At 40.3% G+C, this 20,474-nt stretch overlaps 1 protein-coding gene across 1 annotated transcript; it reads left to right on the top strand.

Annotated features, from left to right (window-relative positions):
- The first annotated feature begins 4,479 nt into the window (after nt 1-4,479).
- Nucleotides 4,480-19,409, top strand: LOC136179662 (ovochymase-2). The gene is made up of 17 exons (XM_065956588.1): nt 4,480-4,491; nt 6,349-6,446; nt 6,600-6,776; nt 6,878-6,963; nt 7,048-7,226; nt 8,527-8,728; nt 9,308-9,512; nt 9,711-9,844; nt 10,305-10,520; nt 10,841-10,988; nt 11,132-11,346; nt 11,765-11,915; nt 12,287-12,566; nt 12,650-12,743; nt 12,919-13,050; nt 13,563-13,664; nt 19,264-19,409. Exons 1-17 carry the CDS (start codon nt 4,480-4,482, stop codon nt 19,407-19,409), a joined length of 2,577 nt encoding a protein of 858 aa, XP_065812660.1.
- Nucleotides 19,410-20,474: the final 1,065 nt, after the last annotated feature.

Genomic DNA, 20,474 nt, shown 5'->3' with positions numbered 1-20,474 from the left:
AAACTTTATTATTGTTTTGTCATTGTGTCAAGAGGCCAACCCTGAACATACCTGAGAAATTTTAAAAAGATCAGATAAAGTATATAACATGTAATACTTACTCCTTGCAGTAGGGGGCGCTATGGTTAAAATTTATTATTGTTTTGTGTCACTGTGTTTAGAGGCCAACCCTGATCATACCTATGTAATTTCAACAAGATCAGACAAAGTATAAAAGCGTTACAGCCACTTCCTGTTTGATGGCGATGTGATTTGTGGACTTCCTGTTGAGTTTTGGGCGTGGGTTCAAGAGGCTTTTTTGTAGGTTTTGTCATGTTGGAAATGCATAGTAAAATTCAGAATTGTAGGTTCAAGGAGCTGCGGGGGCTGAATGTTTGAAATATTGTAGGGGGCGCCACTGAGCCATTAAGCCACGCTCACTCACTTAAACGGTATAACATGTTTGATTTTACCACCAGAATTATATGTATGAAGTTTCGGGACCGTACGACTATGTTAAGACAGTGAAAAAATTACTTCCTGTTTGATGGCGAGCGACGCGTCTGTATGGCGACAGCATTGGACATGAAGGGCCCTCACACCCCTGTGCAAGTCAGGGTGTGTCGCGACCGCAGGAGTGCAGCAGCAGCGGAACGTGACTAAGCAGCAGGCTGTGCAGTTCGATTTGTGTAAAAGTGGTACTATGGTATGTTGAAATAGACAACTTAATGAAGAACACATACAATTTTGACGTAGAGCAGTTATGGCTGGCACTGTCATGATAGCTATGAAATGTGGAGCAAATTGAGCATTGTATATAGGATGTAGTACTTACTCTTTGCAGTAGGGGGGCGCTATGGTTAAACTTTATTATTGTTTTGGGATGGTGTTCAGAAGCCAACCCTGATTATACCTGTGAAAATTGGAGCAGATCAGACAAAGTATATGAGATGTAGTACAGTGTCTTTCCAGTATGGAGCGCTATTTCAGTGGCCCAATTGTATTAGGTTAGATGTGAGCAGGCCAGTACTGAGATGATTCAAGTGAAAATTGAATAAAATGTAAGATTTTATATGGGAGGTAGTACTTAGTCCTTACAGTAGGGGGCGCTTTGGTTGAAGTTGACTATTGTTATGTCAATGTGTTCAGAGGCCAACCCTGATCATACCTGTGTAATTTCAATCAGATCAGACAAAGTATATAGGATGTAGTACTTAGTACTTGCATTAGGGGGCGCTATGGTTGAAGTTGACTATTGTTATGTCAATGTGTTCATACCTGATCATACCTGATTATACCTGTGTAATTTGAGGCAGATCAGACAAAGTATATGAGAGTTACAGGCACTTCCTGTTTGATGGCGAATGTTGCATCCGTATGGCGAGAGCGTTAGACGTACAGTAGGTGTTTGAGCTTGAAAGTGTTGTATGGCCAGGGTGTTAGCATGGTCCACACCAATTTTGAGCGGGAAATTAGCTAGCTTGTGGCAATGGCTAATGCTAATTGAGAAGCAGTAACTTCCTGTTGTCAACAGGTGGCGCTGTAACTAAGCAAAAAATGTCAATCATGGATGTGTTCAGGGTAGGCCCCATATCATGTATGAGAAATTTTAATATGATTGAACACTGCATGACAGAGATATAACCATTTACTTTTTTGGCAAGTTGCCAAAATGCACATCAAACTTTGAACGCACGCCATGACCACACTCTTTGACGAAATAACATGCAGAGCACAACGGGATGTGTTGATCACTAGAACACACTGACACTAAGTTTGCATCCAATGGCTGAATGCTTTCGGACTAGCTTTATTTTTCGCTTCTGCCAGTCTTTATTTTTTTACATCTTTTTATGTATTTCAGTTTTACTTAAACTGTATTTCCATTTTCTTTTCTTTCTTCAAAAACAACATTTTATCCATATTTCAACACAATATGCACAGAAATATACATAAAAAAATACTTGTCATTAATTACATGCAAAAATTCTCAAAACTACAAAATAAACATTTCTGTGTGTTATTATCCTTTTCACAAATATAAAATAATTCGGTTCTGCTACTTAAGAGCTTCATATCAATGCAATACAGTTGCAAACAGGTTTCCAGTTTAACTGAATAAAAGTTCAATTCTCGCTTAGCATTATGCTAACAAATAACATGGGAAATCCCATAAAGAACCAGAAAAGCTAGCGGACTTAGCGCTACACTTTTTACATGAATTTAAGAAAAGAAAATATGAAAACGAACAGTCTTCATGAACCCACGGTTACTTTAAGAGATATACAGGCGCTTTACAAAACTAGCTAAATAGCATGGGAGTTAGGTACAAGCCATAACAGACATAGGCTATATGAATGTGGCGATGAGCTAAGCTAGCGCTCATGAGCATCATAGCTAAAGTACCTTTAAACCTTCAAAACAAATTTAAAACACATCCTGACACACACTGAAGTATGGCGTTACCTTCCACATGCTATAGAATAATATATAGACCACATGTATGTGATTTGTGACATTTACTCACCTGTAAATAGGCCTAACAGGGAAATAATAGCAACAGGTATGCTTCCTTTCCTGCTACTGAGCCCACTAAGCTGTCTCACTTGGAGGTTACGCCTCCTTGTGGAACAAATTGGAACCACACTCTAAATTAAAATATTTCAATCATGGATAGTCACCACAAGATGGCAGCATTGCCTTAATTTCAGATGGGCTCTGTATCACGCGTGAGAAATGTTGAACTACCTTGACTTGAAAGTGTTATTAGCCCCTCTTCCCGACATGATAGCATGACATGTTTGGTACAAATGGATGCAGTATTTCGTGCAGGTGCATTTGATACCTGTATTTATTTATTTTTATAAGTTTAGGTAGTTAGCAGTTAGCTAGCAAGAGTTACAGTCACTTCCTGTTTATGGCGATGTGATTTGTGGACTTCCTGTTGGATTTTGAGCATGGGTGCAAGAGGGTTATTGTAGGTGGATACGCATAGTAAAATTCAGAACAGTAGGTTCAACATGCTGCTCAGCACCACTGAGCCATTAAGCCATTAATATGTATGAAGTTTCGGGACTGAACGACTATGTTAAGCCCGTGAAAAAACTACTTCCTGTTCAATGGCGACAGCGCGTCCGTATGGCGACAGCGTTGGACGTAGGCGTTTGAGCTTGAAAGTCTTGTATGGCCAAGGTGTTAGCATGGGCCACGCCAATTTTGAGGGGGAATTGAGCTACCGTGTAGCAATGGCTAATGCTAATTGAGGAGAAGTAACTTCCTGTTGTCAATAGGTGGCACTGTGACTTATCCAAACGTTTCAAACATGGATGTGTTCAGGGCAGGCTCTGTATCATGTATAACAAATTTGGATATAATTAAACCATGCATGGCAGAGATATAAGCATTTACTTTTTTGGCAAGTTGCCAATATCATATCAAACTTTGTATGCACACCACGACCACGCCCTTTGACGAAATAACGTGCAGAGCACAACAGGATGTTTTGAACATGTCTAGAACACACTGACACTGAGTTTTCACCGATCGGATGAGCGACCTTGGCCAAGATCCTTCAAATAGGAAGGCTGAAATCTGTGATTATTGTGAAATTCAACTTTAATTTGTGGACTTCCTGTTGGATTTTTTTGAAACGCTGCAGGAGGATTTTATGTCCGTCCTGACAAGCTTAATACATGTAGCAATGTTCATGAATGTGCATCAAAAAACCCTCTATGGGGAGGCCATTTTTTAAATTTGAAGGGGGCGCCACTGAGCAATTAAGCCACAACCACTTACTTAAACGATATAAGATATTTGACTTTAGTACCAGGATGATAAGTATGAAGTTTCGGGTCTGTACGACTATGTATGCCCATGAAAATACTACTTCCTGTTTGATGGTGAACGACGCATCCGTACGGCGAGAGCATTGGACGTAGGCGTTTAAGCTTGAAAGGGTTGTATGGCCAAGGTGTTAGCATGGTCCACACCAATTTTTAGGGGGAAATGAGCTACCGTGTAGCAATGGCTAGTGCTAATTGAGAATCAGTAACTTCCTGTTGTCAACAGGTGGCGATGTGACTTATCCAAAAATGTCAAACATGGATGTGTTCAGGGCGGGTCCCGTATCATGCATGAGAAATTGTAATATGATTGAACACTGCATAGCTGAAATATAAGCATTTACTTTTTTGGCAAGTTGCCAAAATGCACAAAAAAGTTCAAACGCACGCTGTGGCCATGACCTTTGACGAAATAATGTGCAGAGCACAACGAGATATGCTGAGCCTGTCTAGAACACACTGACACTGAGTTTGCGGCAATCGGATGAGTGTCCTTGTGCAAGATCCTTCAAATAGGAAGGCTGAAATCAGTGTACGTGAAAAAAACCCTCTATGGGGAGGCCATTTTGAAAATTTCAAGGGGGCGCCACTGAACCATTTTGAAAAATTATTTTACGAAACCACCAAAATATCAAATTTTTCGCGAGACCTGATGACCATGGAAAGTTTGGTGAGTTTTTGCGCACGTTCAGGCGCTCAAAATTGTGTTTAAAGTGGAGGAAGAAAAAAAAAAAATCCTAGGGTTTCAAGAGGGTCCTACGCACTTGTCAGTGCTTCGGGCCCTAATAATAATTGCTAGAGTTTCAAGAGGTTCCTCGCACGGTTCGTGCTCAGGCCCTAACAAGCAGATGTTAACAACAGAGCAGGGGGATCTAAAATCAGATCCTAGCAAAATATAAGCCATGCTAGTATTGTATGCAACTACAATGTAAGTTTCACTTTTCACACTTTCAAGGTGTAATTGCATCCAACTCTGTGGTGGCGAGGACTTAATTCTTGGCCCAAGGCTAAGAGCGGCTCGAAAAGATTGACAGGAAAGTGAGTCAATATGGTGGTGGCTTTAAGATTTCTTCTCTTTAAACTGTGACCTCCAGTATGAATAAAAGCCTTTTAGAGTCTGCCAAGGATGAGTGTTAGCATGTCTAATCTGAGGCAAAGGACTCTGATAGCTGAAGTAGGGGAACTGCTCCCTCTGGGTCTGGATAAAGTGACAGCCTTAAAGCCACAATGTGTAACTCTGAAACCTTAAAATAGCATTTTTAAAGGTCCATTTAATTGTACAATAACTCTCAACAGGGAGCATCCACATCCAAAGCATGTCATGATCACCTGTTTACTGAACGACAACTTTGGCAGCGGGCCACAGTCAACATGTGAGGAGTGCATATGGCTTCATGGCACTAGTTCACATATCAGCCTAGAGTTTTTAAAAGCAGCCAGCCTCTGTACTGTTTAATGCAACGGCTATGAGGAAGAGGACGGTGACAGATGTAGCTAATATGAGAAAAATAGAGGGTGACTAAGCATGAAGCAGAGTGTACATCCCTCTAGATATTCTTCATAGATTGTTACTTAATGTTCAGCTGTGTTGTTATTACTGTCGTCGTTGTCTCATGTTTAGCAGTTTTACCGGGTGCAGAAAGTCATCAAAACAAGGTTATGTCTTAGGTTTGCATACAAATAAATAAATAAATCCATCTTTCCTTGTCGATCTTCAAGTGAGCTTTATAAATTAGGAACCATACAAACCTATCTCAACTAGCATGTAATAAATGACCCTCTCCAATGTAACCATTTAGCCATAGCACCTACTGCTTGTTGCACATTGTCTAAGAGTGGTAGGACAGTGCAGTTGCATGCAGAGACCTTTGGGAGGCGACAAAGCACACCAAACACAATTCCTACACATTGTTGCTCGAAATTAAGGAGTTTAGGTATTGGCTGGTATTAATTTATTAAATCAATCATATCAATATATTTATTTATTCAGCTCTAAATCATTAAAAAAAAAAGTTATCTCACAACACTATTTATATAGAACAGACCTGGACCGCACTCATTGTTCCATTATTTAGAGAGACTCATCAGTAATCCACTGTGAGAAGGCAACAGTGACAGGCAGAGACTTCCAGTAGAACCAGTTTCATTGGTTAACAGCCAAGACAGGATGGGCTGAGAAAGTGCAGATTTGTGAGGTGTCAGCAGTATTGCAAGTTTTTCAGGTGTTGCACTGAGCTTTCAAAAGGCTCGAAATCAGAGCCAAAGAATTACTACTCAATCTGCATACAAACCCTCACCAACGGTCATGAGCTTTGAATAGGCTTAGTGCCAGAAAGAAAGAGATTACAGATATAGAGGCATGAAGTAAGTTTCCTTTACAGAGTGCCTGTATTCAGGCCTTAGACTTCCAGAAACTTATTTTTTGCTGTTGTCATTTAATGTAGCTTTAATGCTATAAATCTGAAAACTTGCTGACATCATGCAGGATAATGTTTAATTTCTCTCAAGCTGTGGTATCTTGATTTAGGTTTCCTTGAAATACAGGGGCTCTCATTTCTGTGGAGGGGCCGTCCTGACTGATCGCTGGATAATGACCGCAGCACACTGCTTTGCAACTCTGTCAAAGTATGGTTCTTTTATGTGTCCTATTCATTTCTCTGTAAAGCTACTGTTTCACTTTATGCCACAAATGCCTGTGCTTCCGTCATTGTATGTTTTTTATATAAATAATACCAAAATGAAGTATGCTATCATTTTGTACTTTTCTGTTCTGTGTAGAGGGTTCCTCAGTGGTGTGAGAGTGGTGGTGGGAGAGTTTGACCAGAGAGTAGGAGATGAAGAGGAGCAGGTCTTTCTCATCAAGTCTGTTTCAGTCCATGAGAAGTACCATCATGCTTTGCCTATGACCTATGACATAGCTCTGATCAAGCTGGACCAACCCATTCAACTGGGCAGGTTTCCGTGTAGATGAATAGTTGGCTGTAGTTGCTGAATCACTAAAAAAAAGTTTTTGCTTGTTAGTCACTGATGTCTGATTTTTCCCCAACTGTAGCCAGTGTCCAGCCAATATGTCTGCCTTTGCCTGACGACAGCATTGCATCCACCTCATGCATTGTAGGTGGATGGGAAAGGATGAGGGAGAGTGAGTAGTTCTCTCACTCCCAACAACTATTGTTAAAGCAGACATGAGTTCTTTTTTCTTATATGCAATTCTCTGTTTACCTAGAGGGACGTCATTCTGCTGTGCTTAAGGAAGTCCAGTTAGATGTGGTGGATCCAGCAAAATGTAGATTTATCCTTCAGACTGTCAAAAGTTCAATTCTTATCCAGAGACCAGCTTGGCCTCTGCCAGCCATGACAGTTCTGTGTGCGGGGTCGGAGAGAGGAGGGAGAGACACCTGCCAGGTAAAAACAGATAAAAGGACTGTCATCAACATTCACAGCCCAATTCTACCAGAGCTTCTAAAAGCAGTCATGTTTAACTAATACTGTACATGGAAACATATATGTTTATTTAAAATATACAAACAAACAGGGGTGGGATCAGAGGGGTAGCAAGGGGTGGCATGGGCCCCCCTTGAAATCAGATTGGTAACCCCTGGTGCCATCCCAAAATTCCAAATTACAACTGGCTAGATTCAATTCAATTGGAAGGATCATTACCGGTTGAGATCCCCGCACCCGAGGCCGTGTGGCCCCTCGGTGCTGGCGGTGGATCGTCACTCAAAACTCTCCCTCTAGAAGTAGATGAAGGACTTCAGTTAAAATTAACTATTTGGGCTACGTTTCAACAGACTGCTGATAGTTTTCTCTTCATGTTGCATATTTTCTTTTGTACTTCAAACTTTAAAGAAATAGTTTTCCAATCTATTTCAGAAGACAGATGTGTAAGAAAAGAACAAGTTCATGAAAATTTGTAAGAAAACTCCTGCCTACTTTCTAACTTCCAGTGGTATATGGTCAAATGGACTCTAGTCTTCTGACAATTTTACACCCCAGGTCACACCTACCCATTTACACCCAGACACTAGAGGTGGAAATTTGCCGTAGACTCTCCATATAAAACAGTATAAAAACATTCAGGCCGTCAATAACACAGAACAGAGCAGCTAGGTTCACACTGATGGTAGATGCTGCTATAAATAATCCATCACTATTAGCTACTCCCATTCATACTCATTCCCACTCCGCTGACAATACAGTGGAAACAACTTGGAGTTAAGTGTCTTGCCCAAGGGCACATGGAGAAGTTAGGGATCAAACCCCGGTTGAGATACAACTGACTCTACCACTGATCCACAGCCACCCCTATGAACTAATGAACAATCTTTCTGGACCCTAACATTGCCAAAAATATATTTTGAAGTTAGATAGTGTGCTGGAGTTTTAGTATTTAACTTTGACTTTAGGTATAAATCTTTATTTTGATAATAAGGAATTAAGCTAAGAAGATTTATATGTTGCTGTTCTCTTGTGTTACTTAAAATTAGAAGTAATTTGTAGAGAATAAAGGATAGCCTAAATAAACCAAGTTCATATGTGCATGTGTGCACATAAATTTAATGCCACTCGTGCATAAAGCCTGGTTTTGCCCCCACTCTACACGCCCCTGTAAACAATAATTTTCATTATTACCGTAAGTATTTTTTAATAGGGTTTGAAGTTTTTTTTCACTCCTACATTCTGTTATTCATCCTCTCTCCAGGGAGACTCCGGGGGTCCTCTGGTATGTCCGAAAAGTTCAGGCAGCAGTCACTGGATAGTGCTGGGTGTGACTTCCTGGGGGAAAGGATGTGGTCGGAGCTGGGAAAACAACAGCAGCCGCCCACCTTCAAGAAGAGGATCTCCAGGGGTTTTCACTGATGTCAGGCTGCTGCTGCCCTGGATTAAGCACAAACTGAGAGAGGGTGAGATACTATACATTTTTTCAGATTTTTTCTACTCAGGCTGATCCTCCTTCAGAAATCACAATATTGACCCTTCATTAACAAATCAAAAATTGTGATTGTTTGACCAATTTTTTTTACTCTTACCTGCCCATGGTGACTCTATTTATTTGTATTATTGAGTTACTTTTTGGTGTCAAATGGCTTCATATGACCCTTTAGAATAAGACGGGTGGGCTGTATTGTGTCTGTTGACCTGCAACACATAGACAAGACAGTTTACGCCTGCAGTGGAAACATTATAATTTGTTTGGAATGGTGTTTTAAACCACAGATGTCGTAATTCCCTCTAATTTTAGAATTGTTTATGTTTTTCATCTCCCAATTTAACTTTCTTTAGACGCAATAAAGTATAACATGTTTTCATCTGATTAGTCTTTGATATCAAATTGATAATGGGTGTATCTTTAAGGTAAATAAATATTCCAGGTCATATTCATAAATTGATATAAAATCTGATTTTAGCAATGGTATAATATTGGGATTGGCTTTTTCTGATACAGGTTCCTTTTTTCTTTGTACTTTGCTTTTTTGCTTTAGCTGATGGGCAACAGTCGGGAACAACTTCAACATCAAGTGAGTCGCAGCATCTCTTATTCTTACAGATTTCAGAATGCTTTCTGATGTTCTCAGTATTTTGTGTGTGTGTTACAGATCCTTGCAGTGTGAGGGATGGGCCTGTTATTGACAGCCAGGGTGTAATCAGAAACCCCACCTCACTTGGTAATCACTATGACAACAACCAGTGAATTGACACCCAAGGGCCGGAGAGAGGGGCTTTGATAGCTATTGGTTTCAACCGTGACTTAATTTCACCCCAATAAACTGTTTACATGACTACAAACATTAGCTCTGCGTTGCATGCAGGTAGAGAAGGAAAATGAATGAAACAATAAATTGCCGTAGCATGTGTTACAGAGATTGTGTCTGTGTGTATCCTCAGGCTGTGTTTGTGGAGCATCAGTGGGCTTCCAGGTCATAGTTTTCTATTGGAGTTTGATTATTTGGATCTGGAGAATGACACTCACTGTCGCTATGATCGGCTCACTGTTTCAGTTGGGACCCATCGACCTGTTGGTGAGTTTAAAACACACATACACACACACACACATAAAGGGGCGAGGGCATGATTAACCTGGTTTAGCAGATTTAAAGTGTAGGAAATTAGCTGGCCTGGCTCTGTCCAATGTGAAGTGCATCGACCAAGTTTTCTTGTTTTTCACCTTGTGTTTGGTTTTACTCTGTCTGTACAGAATTTTTAAAATAAAAATAAAAAATTGCATTAGTGGTGAATTTAGTGTTGGGCCCAAATACATTCTAATTGCCCATGTCATAAATGAATCGGGTTTAGCTTTGTGTTGTTGTTTATTCCATGGTTCAGATTTGTTTTCTGTTTTATTCTTGTCTTTTTATCCTTGTGTTCCTGTTTTCTTTATGTGCATATGACTGGGTTGAGTTTTTAATGTTTCCTGTTTTATTTTGTAGTTCTGTTCCTCTGTGTTTTACTTTCTACCTTTGTGTGTTTTCCCACTTTTAGTTTCACCTGTGTCTTGTTCTTCACGCCTGCAGTGGCTGAGTCCCCTGCCTAAGTTTCTGTATACCTTCACTCATGATGTCAGTTCATTGTCTAACCTTTCCGACTTAATGTATGTATTTATTCCCTGTGAACTCTCCTTGTTTGTGGATTTTGTTTGTAGCTCCATATGTTTTCTCACATCAGTGGACTTTTTGTTGGATTTTGCCGTTTTGATCTGTTAGTTCAAATAAATCATTTTTTGTTCAGTCCTGTTTCCTTGTTTTTTACACTCCACGAACTGACCAATAAGGATCCAGAAGGCAATTCAATTGATTATGAACCTTTTGAGTTAATGGATTCACTGGCTCATTTGAATAGCAAGGAGAGGCAACTGCTCCTAGAATGACACACAGGGGAGTGTCAAATAAAACTTTAATAAAAAACTATTTGCCTGAGTGGCTTAAAGACTTTGTTTATGCTCCTGTATCCCAGCCTCCATTTCTTCCAGCAAGTTCCCAATCTGCCTCCCTATCTGCTAGTTCTGTGCCACTGCCCAGTTTCCCTGAGTCTTTGCTGCCCATCTTTCCAGAGATCCATCCTCAAAGCTCCCCAGTCTCTCAACCTCCCAGTGCCCAAGAGCCTTGGCCTCCCAGATCTCAGTGCCCCAGTTGCAGAAAAACCCAGTCTGCCCCCTGTTCCCACTATGTGCCTCCAGCCCCACTGTTCTGGTTGAGCACCCCCGGCCCCTTCCCGCAGAGCAATGCTGGGCTATAGTTCCAGAATGGCGATTCCATCACAGATTTCCCCTGGAAGCTAGGCTAACCATTGGTCTCTCCTCCATGGTCCAGCCAACTCCTGGTTCTCCTTTGGCAGCCCAACCTACTCCGGGTCCGGCCAAACCCTGCTCTCGGTTCTCCATCTGCAATCATGTCGACCCCTGCTTCTGGTCCCCCATCTATGGTCCTATTCACACCTGTTCCTGAGCCTCATAGCCACCATCCCAACCTGCTCTACCGGTCTCATCGGTCCCCTGGCTGCCCTCTGGACCTGCTCTGCACATTAAGTGAGCTTCCTGGCTGCCATTTGCCCTGCTCCCAGTCATCCACCTGATCAATTCCACCCCTGAACTCTGCCTCTCTTCTAACTGACGCTCTGGTTTGTTTTTGTAGTTTATAAAGAGACATCTGTATTAGCATGTTTCATAACAAGCTAAAAGCTCCTGTAATGAGCATTCATTCTGTCATAATTCCCACTAAAACCACATTGTTCAACATTCCTTGCCCCAGTAAAAAACTTGATGAAAGGACCTCTTCTCATCTTCTCTTCTGAGGGTACAAAACAGGGCCTCCTGTATATTATCCCAACTGTCTCCTCCCAGTATATCCTGTCTTTGTTCAGTTACTGTACAAATAAAAGTAAGGTGAAAACAATCTCTAAAAAGAAAAGACCTTTTTCAAACAAATTGTCTCTGTTTTTTAAAGGGATTTTCTGTGGAAGTGTTCTACCTGGCCCAGTGCTCCTGAATAACTCCCAGAATGCAACACTCCTCTTTTCCTCAGACATTAACAAGGCAGGAGGTGGCTTTGTCATTAGGCATCATGCTGTCCAGGGACACTCTGATCCAGGTGGGAGGCACACACACACAGCACAATGACACATAGTCTCTTCATGTCATTCAGAGTTAAACATCATGTGCAGTTCAGTACATCAGGCCAAAACATTTATTCTATTCAATGTCCATCACCTAATTCTGACCGTATAAAATCACTGTTTAAGCATTTCATACACAGTTTTTCCCCGAACTCGAGGCAACGTGGGGATTGTGAAATGTCCCATGACACAATAATGAGCTGCACAAGACACACACACACACACACACACACACACACACACGCACACACACGCGCACACGCACACACACGCGCGCACACAGACATTACTTGCATAACAGAAGACCAGTTCGACATAAATAGACACATTCATCTGCACACTGAAAACAACAGGGGCTTTATTAGCTGTGTGTGTGTGTGTGTGTGTGTGTGTGTGTGTGTGTGTGTGTGTGTGTGTGTGTGTGTGTGTGTGTGTGTGTGTGTGTGTGTGTGTGTGTGTGTGTGTGTGCGTGTGCGAGTGACTCATTTGAGCCTGTCTGTGTTATCAGGATGCGGGACTCTTGTTTTTCTTGAAGATCAGGGCGCTCTCCACAGCACAAATTACCCACAATTCTACAGTAATGAATGTGTCCAGCGCTGGGTTGTCTATGCTCCAAAGGGCCACATTGTGAAGGTAATGCAAACAATCTGTCTCTGAATACAAATTACACTTTACCCATGATTTAATAGAAGGCTGATACTAATGTTGTGTTTCAGCTGGACTTTGCTGATTTTCACCTGGAGGAGTCAGACAGGTGTTTGTATGATTACCTCACTGTGCTGGGGGATGTGGAGGGATTAGACCACATAGGTATGGATCCGTTTCTTGGTGGCAAAATGAAAAAACTGTACTTCCTTCACTCGTGTCTTTGTAGTGCATTTTTATATCATGCCAGTTGCCCAATTGTGATTATTGTATTTTCAGATTTAAATTAATGCAACATCACCTGCAATCAGAAATTTATTTTGTTTCATGTTTTGTGTAGTGGTGCTTTGTGGAACCAATGTTCCTCCTCCTGTACTGTCCTACAACAGCATCATGGTGCTTCAGTTCAAGTCAGACAGCAGCATCACACACAGGGGCTTCAGTGCTACACTGACATTCATCAGTCATACAGGTAAAGTCTGTGTGTTTACGGTATCTGTGTAGAGTTAAGTTAGACAGCTAGATAGATAGATAGAGATTTGGCGGCTGTGGTTCAGTGGTAGGGTCGGTTGTCTCTCAACCAGAAGGTCGGGGGTTCGATCTCCAGCTCCTGCAGCAACATGTCCGATGTGTCCTTGGGCAAGACACTTAACCCCAAGCTGCTCCCACTGCTTCATCCGCGGCATTTGAATGTGTATGAATGGGATCAGTTACTTCTGATGGTCTCTTTTCTCAGCAGCCTCTGTCATCAGTGTGTGAATGTGTAGGTGTGACCTGAGGTGTAAAAGCACTTTGAGGAGTCAGAACAATAGAAAAGCGCTATACAAGCTCAAGTTGATTTGATTTGATTTGATTTGATTGAGAGGACATTGAGTGATTTGATTGAGTTCGTAGATTGATATTAAAAGATGGTGATTTAGTGTGTCCAAACATTAAAAATAAATCGTACTGAGATCAAATAGAAGGTTATCATTTATTCTGCAGACCTTCATCATCAGGACCCAGAAGTAGCAGAAAGTCAAAGAGATGGTCTCAGAGCTCATCAGGATGATTTGGCAACTAACCAGCGACTTGAAGACGTTTGTGGTAGGTGGTTTTGTTCAGTCCCTGTATTCTCTGTGGCCTCTGTGCATTTTAATGTGTTGACTTAAGGTTTGTTGTTTTAGTTAGAGGGCAGTGAATTCTTAGGATCCAGGAGCTTGGGGAAATGTTATATAAGTCAAGATAGAAACTGCGTAACTATCCTCACTTGAGTCTCACAGAGTCCTTTCACAATGCATTGACAGTTCAGTCGGTGAGCTGCAGCCTTTGTGGAAGCGATGCAAGCACTTGGCTCTTCTAACAGTCGAGTAAAACTCGATTACATTCTCTCTTTTTGTTTCAAACAATGTAATAAAATGTGGAGGACAATCTCCTAGTCATATGTCTCTTTGAAGTTTTTAGCAGGACTGCCCACTCGAGGTGTAATGGGTCCAAACAAAAAACGAGTGAGCGTCACAGGCATTTAGAACGGCAATGGGACATTTAACACTGGAGGTACAACTGACACATGAGGAGAAGGACACACTTATGAAAAAAGGCACCAATCGCCCCAAAATTAATTACAAAATTAACCTAAATATAAAACTAACGGCAAGAACAATGATTTTGCATTAAACATGACACTCCTTTTGTCTCCTCTTTTTTTATAAGAAAGCCTTTCAAATGAAGATATTAACTGAAGAGTAGTTTAAGTATAATGTGGAGGGGGGGGGGGTTCACACCAATTCCTTTTGGGCATTGATGCTTCAGCATTTCACTCACATGAGAGGAATTTGCCCTTAGGGCTCTCTGCATGAAAGCTGCCTGTCTTTTACTCAGGAGACCGCTGCTTGCATCTAATTCGAAAAATCAAGTCTGATGTATCATTTCTGCTAAAAATGTAATCTTTTTCTGATCCTGACCGAGAGCAACCACAGAAAATTATTACTACAAGAATTTGGCGAAATACATCAGCTGTTTCCTAACATTTTTAGAATTCAGAAAGATTATATAATCTCTAAATATGAAAAGACTTTACCAAAACAAGACAATTTATCTTAAAGGGGTCATATTATGCTTTTTCTGGTTTTACATGCTCTTTAGTGTGTTTTCCAAGTGTCCTGTGCATGTTTAGGCACATCTATGTGCAAAAATTAAAAGTCTGAGGAAACGCAGCTTCTCCTACGTCCTCCTATTAGCTGCAGCATTAGCTGCACGTAACGCTCGGTTCTAGCCCCCCTCGATAAAAATTTGCCAGTGTGACCTCTTGTCAGTGTGATATCACTGAGCTAAGCTCATTGGCTCGTTGTGGCAAGCCCAGCAGCTCATGTTGCACGCCCGTTAACTTCTGTAGCACGCCCACGATATGCCGTAGCCTGCGGTAGCACAGTAGTGCTAAGGTGCTAATGTTTTTGCTCCCCTCGGAGCCAGAGTGGCTGCATTCCCAATATGGTAAAAGGGGCGTGACATTTCCAAGAACCGTGCTGAGCGATTGACCAATTACGGCAGAGCCGACAGGCTGACCAATCAGATCAGACTTGGCACACGTGGGGACTCTGAACGTGGGCACTTCAGAGCCTTAGAGAGAGAGTCAGAAGCGAGCCGGTGCATGGAGTGGCAGTACATGAAAACAGACATTTTTTCGAACCTATTGTGAACATACTTTAGTAGGTACATAAATTAAAAATACGAACCCCAAAAAGGGCATAATATGAGCTCTTTAAAGCTCCTGTGGGTAACTCAGTCTGTATCAATTTTCGGCCCTATGTGGACGAAGGGGTTCTTCTTATCGTTTTTGTCCTGTTTCTGTGTGAGAAGGTTCATAAAGAAGAAAATTGCATAGTAGGCTTATGTATAGCATTGTATAAGCTTGTTAAACAGTCTAATGTGTCACTTATTGAGAATCTTTGCTGTAGAAAATCACAAAATCTGTCAAACTTCAGTCTATACAAACAGTCTATCTTCAGTCTATACAAACAGTCTATCTTCAGTCTATAAACAGTCTATCTTCAGTCTATATAAACAGTCTATCTTCAGTCTGTATAAACAGTCTATAAACAGTCTATAAACAGTCTATCTTCATAAACAGTCTATCTTCAGTCTGTATAAACAGTCTATCTTAAGTCTATACAGACAGTCTATCTTCAGTCTATACAAACAGTCTATCTTCAGTCTATAAACAGTCTAGCTTCAGTCTATATAAACAGTCTATCTTCAGTCTGTATAAACAGTCTATAAACAGTCTATAAACAGTCTATCTTCATAAACAGTCTATCTTCAGTCTGTATAAACAGTCTATCTTAAGTCTATACAAACAGTCTATCTTCAGTCTATAGAAACAGTCTATAAACAGTCTATTAACAGTCTATAAACAGTCTATCTTCAGACTTTACAAACAGTCTATCTTCAGACTTTACAAACAGTCTATCTTCAGTCTATACAAACAGTCTATCTTCAGTCTATAGAAACAGTCTATAAACAGTCTATTAACAGTCTATAAACAGTCTATCTTCAGACTTTACAAACAGTCTATCTTCAGACTTTACAAACAGTCTATCTTCAGTCTATACAAACAGTCTATCTTCAGTCTCTACAAACAGTCTATAAACAGTCTATAAACAGTCTATACAGTCTATCTTCAGTCTATCTTCAGTCTATACAGTCTATCTTCAGTCTATCTTCAGTCTGTATAAACAGTCTATAAACAGTCTATCTTCATAAACAGTCTATCTTCAGTCTGTATAAACAGTCTATCTTAAGTCTATACAAACAGTCTATCTTCAGTCTATAGAAACAGTCTATATAAACAGTCTATCTTCAGTCTATATAAACAGTCTATCTTCAGTCTATATAAACAGTCTATCTTCAGTCTATATAAACAGTCTATCTTCAGACTTCTATCTTCTATATTCAGTGTTATGGCCACACTGCTAATGTGTTTTACCCAAACATGGCAGGTGTTGTTGAGTTGAAAAGACTGCTCTACTAAGTTCTATTAAGTTAGTGTTAGTGTCAGTTGTTATTGGGGAGTATTAGACCTAACTTCAGCCACCATCATTAGCTTCCACAGGAAACAGCAAGATGTTGTCTTTGTGGTTGTTTATGATATGAACATTCATTTAATATGGCACAGGGGTGAACTCCTACCTTAACATTTTTACTTTACAACAACTGGATCCAAGCTACATGGAAATAACTCTGGGATTCTGTGTAAGAGGTGATGCACCTTTTTTAGGTTAAGAGCGCCCTCTGGTGACAGTTTATAGGAATTTAAGTAAAACAAGTGATGAAACATTAAAGGTTTTCCTGACAAGCTTTATTGTATAATCTTATTAATATTAGAACAGCTCAGAGTTTAAAATGTTAATGAAGCTCTGTTTTTTTACAGATCGTTAGATCATCTGTTGGATTGTGGTAAAGGAAGAAAAATCCTTTATAACAATAATCTAATGAATCAAGAATCTAACTATATATTTTGTGAGACTGGCACCTAAATGTAAGTGTCTCTGTAGAGCTCAGAAACTGAAAAAGGAATACATCTTTTGAGGGCAGCAGTAGCTCAGTCTGTAGGGACTTGGGTTGGAAACTGGAGGGTCACCGGTGCGAACCAAAAATGTAAGTTGTACTGGTTGCTGGAGAGGTGCCAGGGCACTGCTGGGAGGCTCTTGAGAAAGGCACCTAACCCCTAACAGCTCTGGTAGCAGCCCCACTCTGACATCGCTCCATTAATGCATGTCCACAGGTCCTGTTTGTGCAAGTGTGTATTTCAGGCCTATGTGTGTGAAAAGCATGTCTCTCAATAACAGAGTGTAAAACCAGAATTTACCTCAAGGATTAATAAAGTATGTCAATTTTTTTTGTTTTTAATTAAATCAGAATCTGTGAAAAATGACTTCAAGTAATTATAATATTTATGATGGCTGCATTCCATTCAGGTGAGGCAGTTCCAGGGCTAAATTCTTGCACTTGCTCTCTTACTGGTTTCTTGGGACACATGAAGAAGCGGAGCCATTATTAATGTTTCAATGTTTTTTATTGCCTTTTGTCCCGATTACAAAGGGCCTTTACATAGCAGAGTCCAGGAGCTGGCAAGAAAAAATGCATGAAGCCACCGTTTATGTCAGGAATCCACCTGTTTTTAAAAGCTTTAACAAATCAAGAATGTGTGCCTGTTTCCTTCTCAATGTTTTGTGTTCAATGTACAGTACAGTGAAGCATCCATTCATAAGTGACACATTGTCAGACAGAGCAGACTTTCAGTGTGATACAGTTCTATTATATCAGTGTATCCCCACTGCAGCTGTTAGATATCTATGTACAATATGTACAATATATAATGTAATTATATATGTTATATACTTCTTATATATTAGATTAGATTGTTTGAACTACACAAGCTGTGGGTGGCTTTGGCTCAGTTGGTAGAGTTGACATGTCTGATATGTCCTTTGGCAAGACACTTCACCCCAAGTTGCTCCTGCTGCTTCGGCACCGGTCTATAAATGTGTATGAATGGGATTAGATACTTCTGATGGTCATTTCACTCAGCAGCCTCTACCATCAGTGTGTGAATAATGTGTCCTGCGTTGTAAAAGCACTATGAGTAGTCAGAAGAGTATAAAAGCGCTATACAAGCTTAAGTCCATTTACCGTTACCAAGTCAAATAGACTCAAAGACTCCTGATGTATCTCAGTTTTATGCAGAACAATAACAGTTGGCATGAATAGATAAAAGTTTGTGTACTAACTAAACACAACTAACTCTAAATGTTGCAGTCAAAGTTCAGTGTCAGTGTCTTTACAGGTCTGCCTAAAAAATCAGTCAGACAACTGCAGCTGATCCAGAACGCTGCTGCTAGAGTCCTCACCAAGACCAAGAATATGGATCACATCAGTCCAGGTCTGAGGTCCTTACACTGGCTCCCAGTCTGTCAGAGAATAGACTTTAAAATCCTGCTGCTGGTTTATAAAGCGCTTAATGGTTTAGGGCCAAAATACATGAGTGACCTCCTGATTAATTACAAACCATCCAGACCGCTCATGTTGTCTGGGACTGGTCTGCTCTCTGTCCCCAGAGTCAGAACCAAACACGGAGAAGCAGCGTTCAGTTTCTGTGCTCCTTATATCTGGAACAAACTCCCAGAAAACTGCAGGTCTGCTGAAACTCTCAGCTCTTTTAAATCGAGGTTGAAGACACACCTGTTTACAGTTGCCTTTAATTAAACAGCTTTAATAAGATTTTAAACTTTTACTCTGCACTGTAACTTTTAACTCTTTATATATTCTTCCTTTATTTATTTCAATTAATTTCATTTGAATTATTTTTATTTGAACATGTGTTCAGATCTAATAATTTCAGTGATTTTTTAATGTTCTATTTTAATCTTTATTTTCTTTTCTCTGTCATGATGATTTTGATGTCTTGTGTGAAGCACTTTGAATTGCCTTGTTGTTGAAATGTGCGACATAAATAAACTTGCCTTGTCTTGCCTTCAGGTGTGATAAAGTATTCAGTGTCGGTGTGAAAATCAGGTTAATAATAATAATAAAGGTATGATAAGAGTCATTCCTTATCTTGTCCTGGTGTGTTTTGAGGTACCAACAGGTTTCTTTGCACACAACTCCTTTCATAAGTTTTGATTGATCTCTTTCATGGATCCAGCAGACCCAGCTGTGCAGCAGTCCAGCAGCAGAACCCTGACCTCCAAGGGGGATGAGGACCAGAAAACAACCGATGATCCCAGACTGCCTATGGACATGAGCCTTGATGATGAAGACTACAGCGGATATTCCTCAGGAGCCATGTCCTAAACGGCGGGAAGAAGGCGTCTGTACTAAAGACCTTTTCAAAAGCATAAAAATGGCAGTACATCGGTGTGTTAAGCTAAGATAAGGATGACTATCGTAATGAAGATTATGCCAAAAGGTGGATGAATTGAAAGACATGTCAATGGACAGAGACATCCCTATAACTTTAATATTATTGCTATGAATTTTTTGGTTTGTCACATACATTCAAATGGTCATAGAGACTGCTTTATTTCTTTTAGAAAGTTAAATAAATTAACGGTTGACTTGTCTCCCATGGCTGTTTCATGATTTTCTTAAATAGTTTTTATATGTTCATAAAAACAATAAAAAGGCACAAAGGTATATTTGAGCCAATACATCCATATAGGAAGACACAGAAGTGAATGTGAACATCAGTGGTGTGGGAATATGTAAAAATAGGAAAACACCACATATGAACTGTAAAATGAAAAGTAACAAAAATAAAATAACAATAACAACATGAGACGAGAAGTAACCAGCATAGGTGAGTACAAAAGAACAACAAACAAGCATACAGACAAGATACACAGAATTACAAAAAGGGGGTACATGAAAGGAGGGTTGGGGGGTCAAGTTGCACATTATTTAAAATATTATTAGTCAAAGCATGTGAGGATCAAATGAATCTGCTTTATGGTCATCGGTCTAATTGTGCACTGTGCTCATGACACTGAAATGTTCCTCTGTTCAAGTACAGTTTGTCATGTTCTGACAATAAAGAAGGTTAAAGCACAATTAATAATCCGGTTTCTTCAACTTTCACTCAGGAGCTAAAAACAGCCGATAGGATTTTAAAAGAAAAAATGATTTGACATTTATCGCATTAATTATCGATATCGACTGATGTGAAATTCTTTTTTTCATTTTTTGTGATATCACCCAGCCCTGATTGTAGCTCATCTAATTGCTTTACAAAATTAGTAAAACCGTTCAAAGTCCTGTTAAAGATCTGAAAGGCACCTGTGACGGCCCTCCCGCCAGCAGGGCTGCTATTGTGTTTCCCTTCTGTCTGTGTGTCTTGTGTCTCTGCAGGTTGCTGGTGGG

This window comes from Labrus bergylta, chromosome 7 (genome assembly GCF_963930695.1).
Source record: "Labrus bergylta chromosome 7, fLabBer1.1, whole genome shotgun sequence".
Lineage (NCBI taxonomy): Eukaryota > Metazoa > Chordata > Actinopteri > Labriformes > Labridae > Labrus > Labrus bergylta.
Note: the sequence above shows the minus strand (reverse complement) of the source record. Positions and strands in the feature narration are given on the sequence as shown.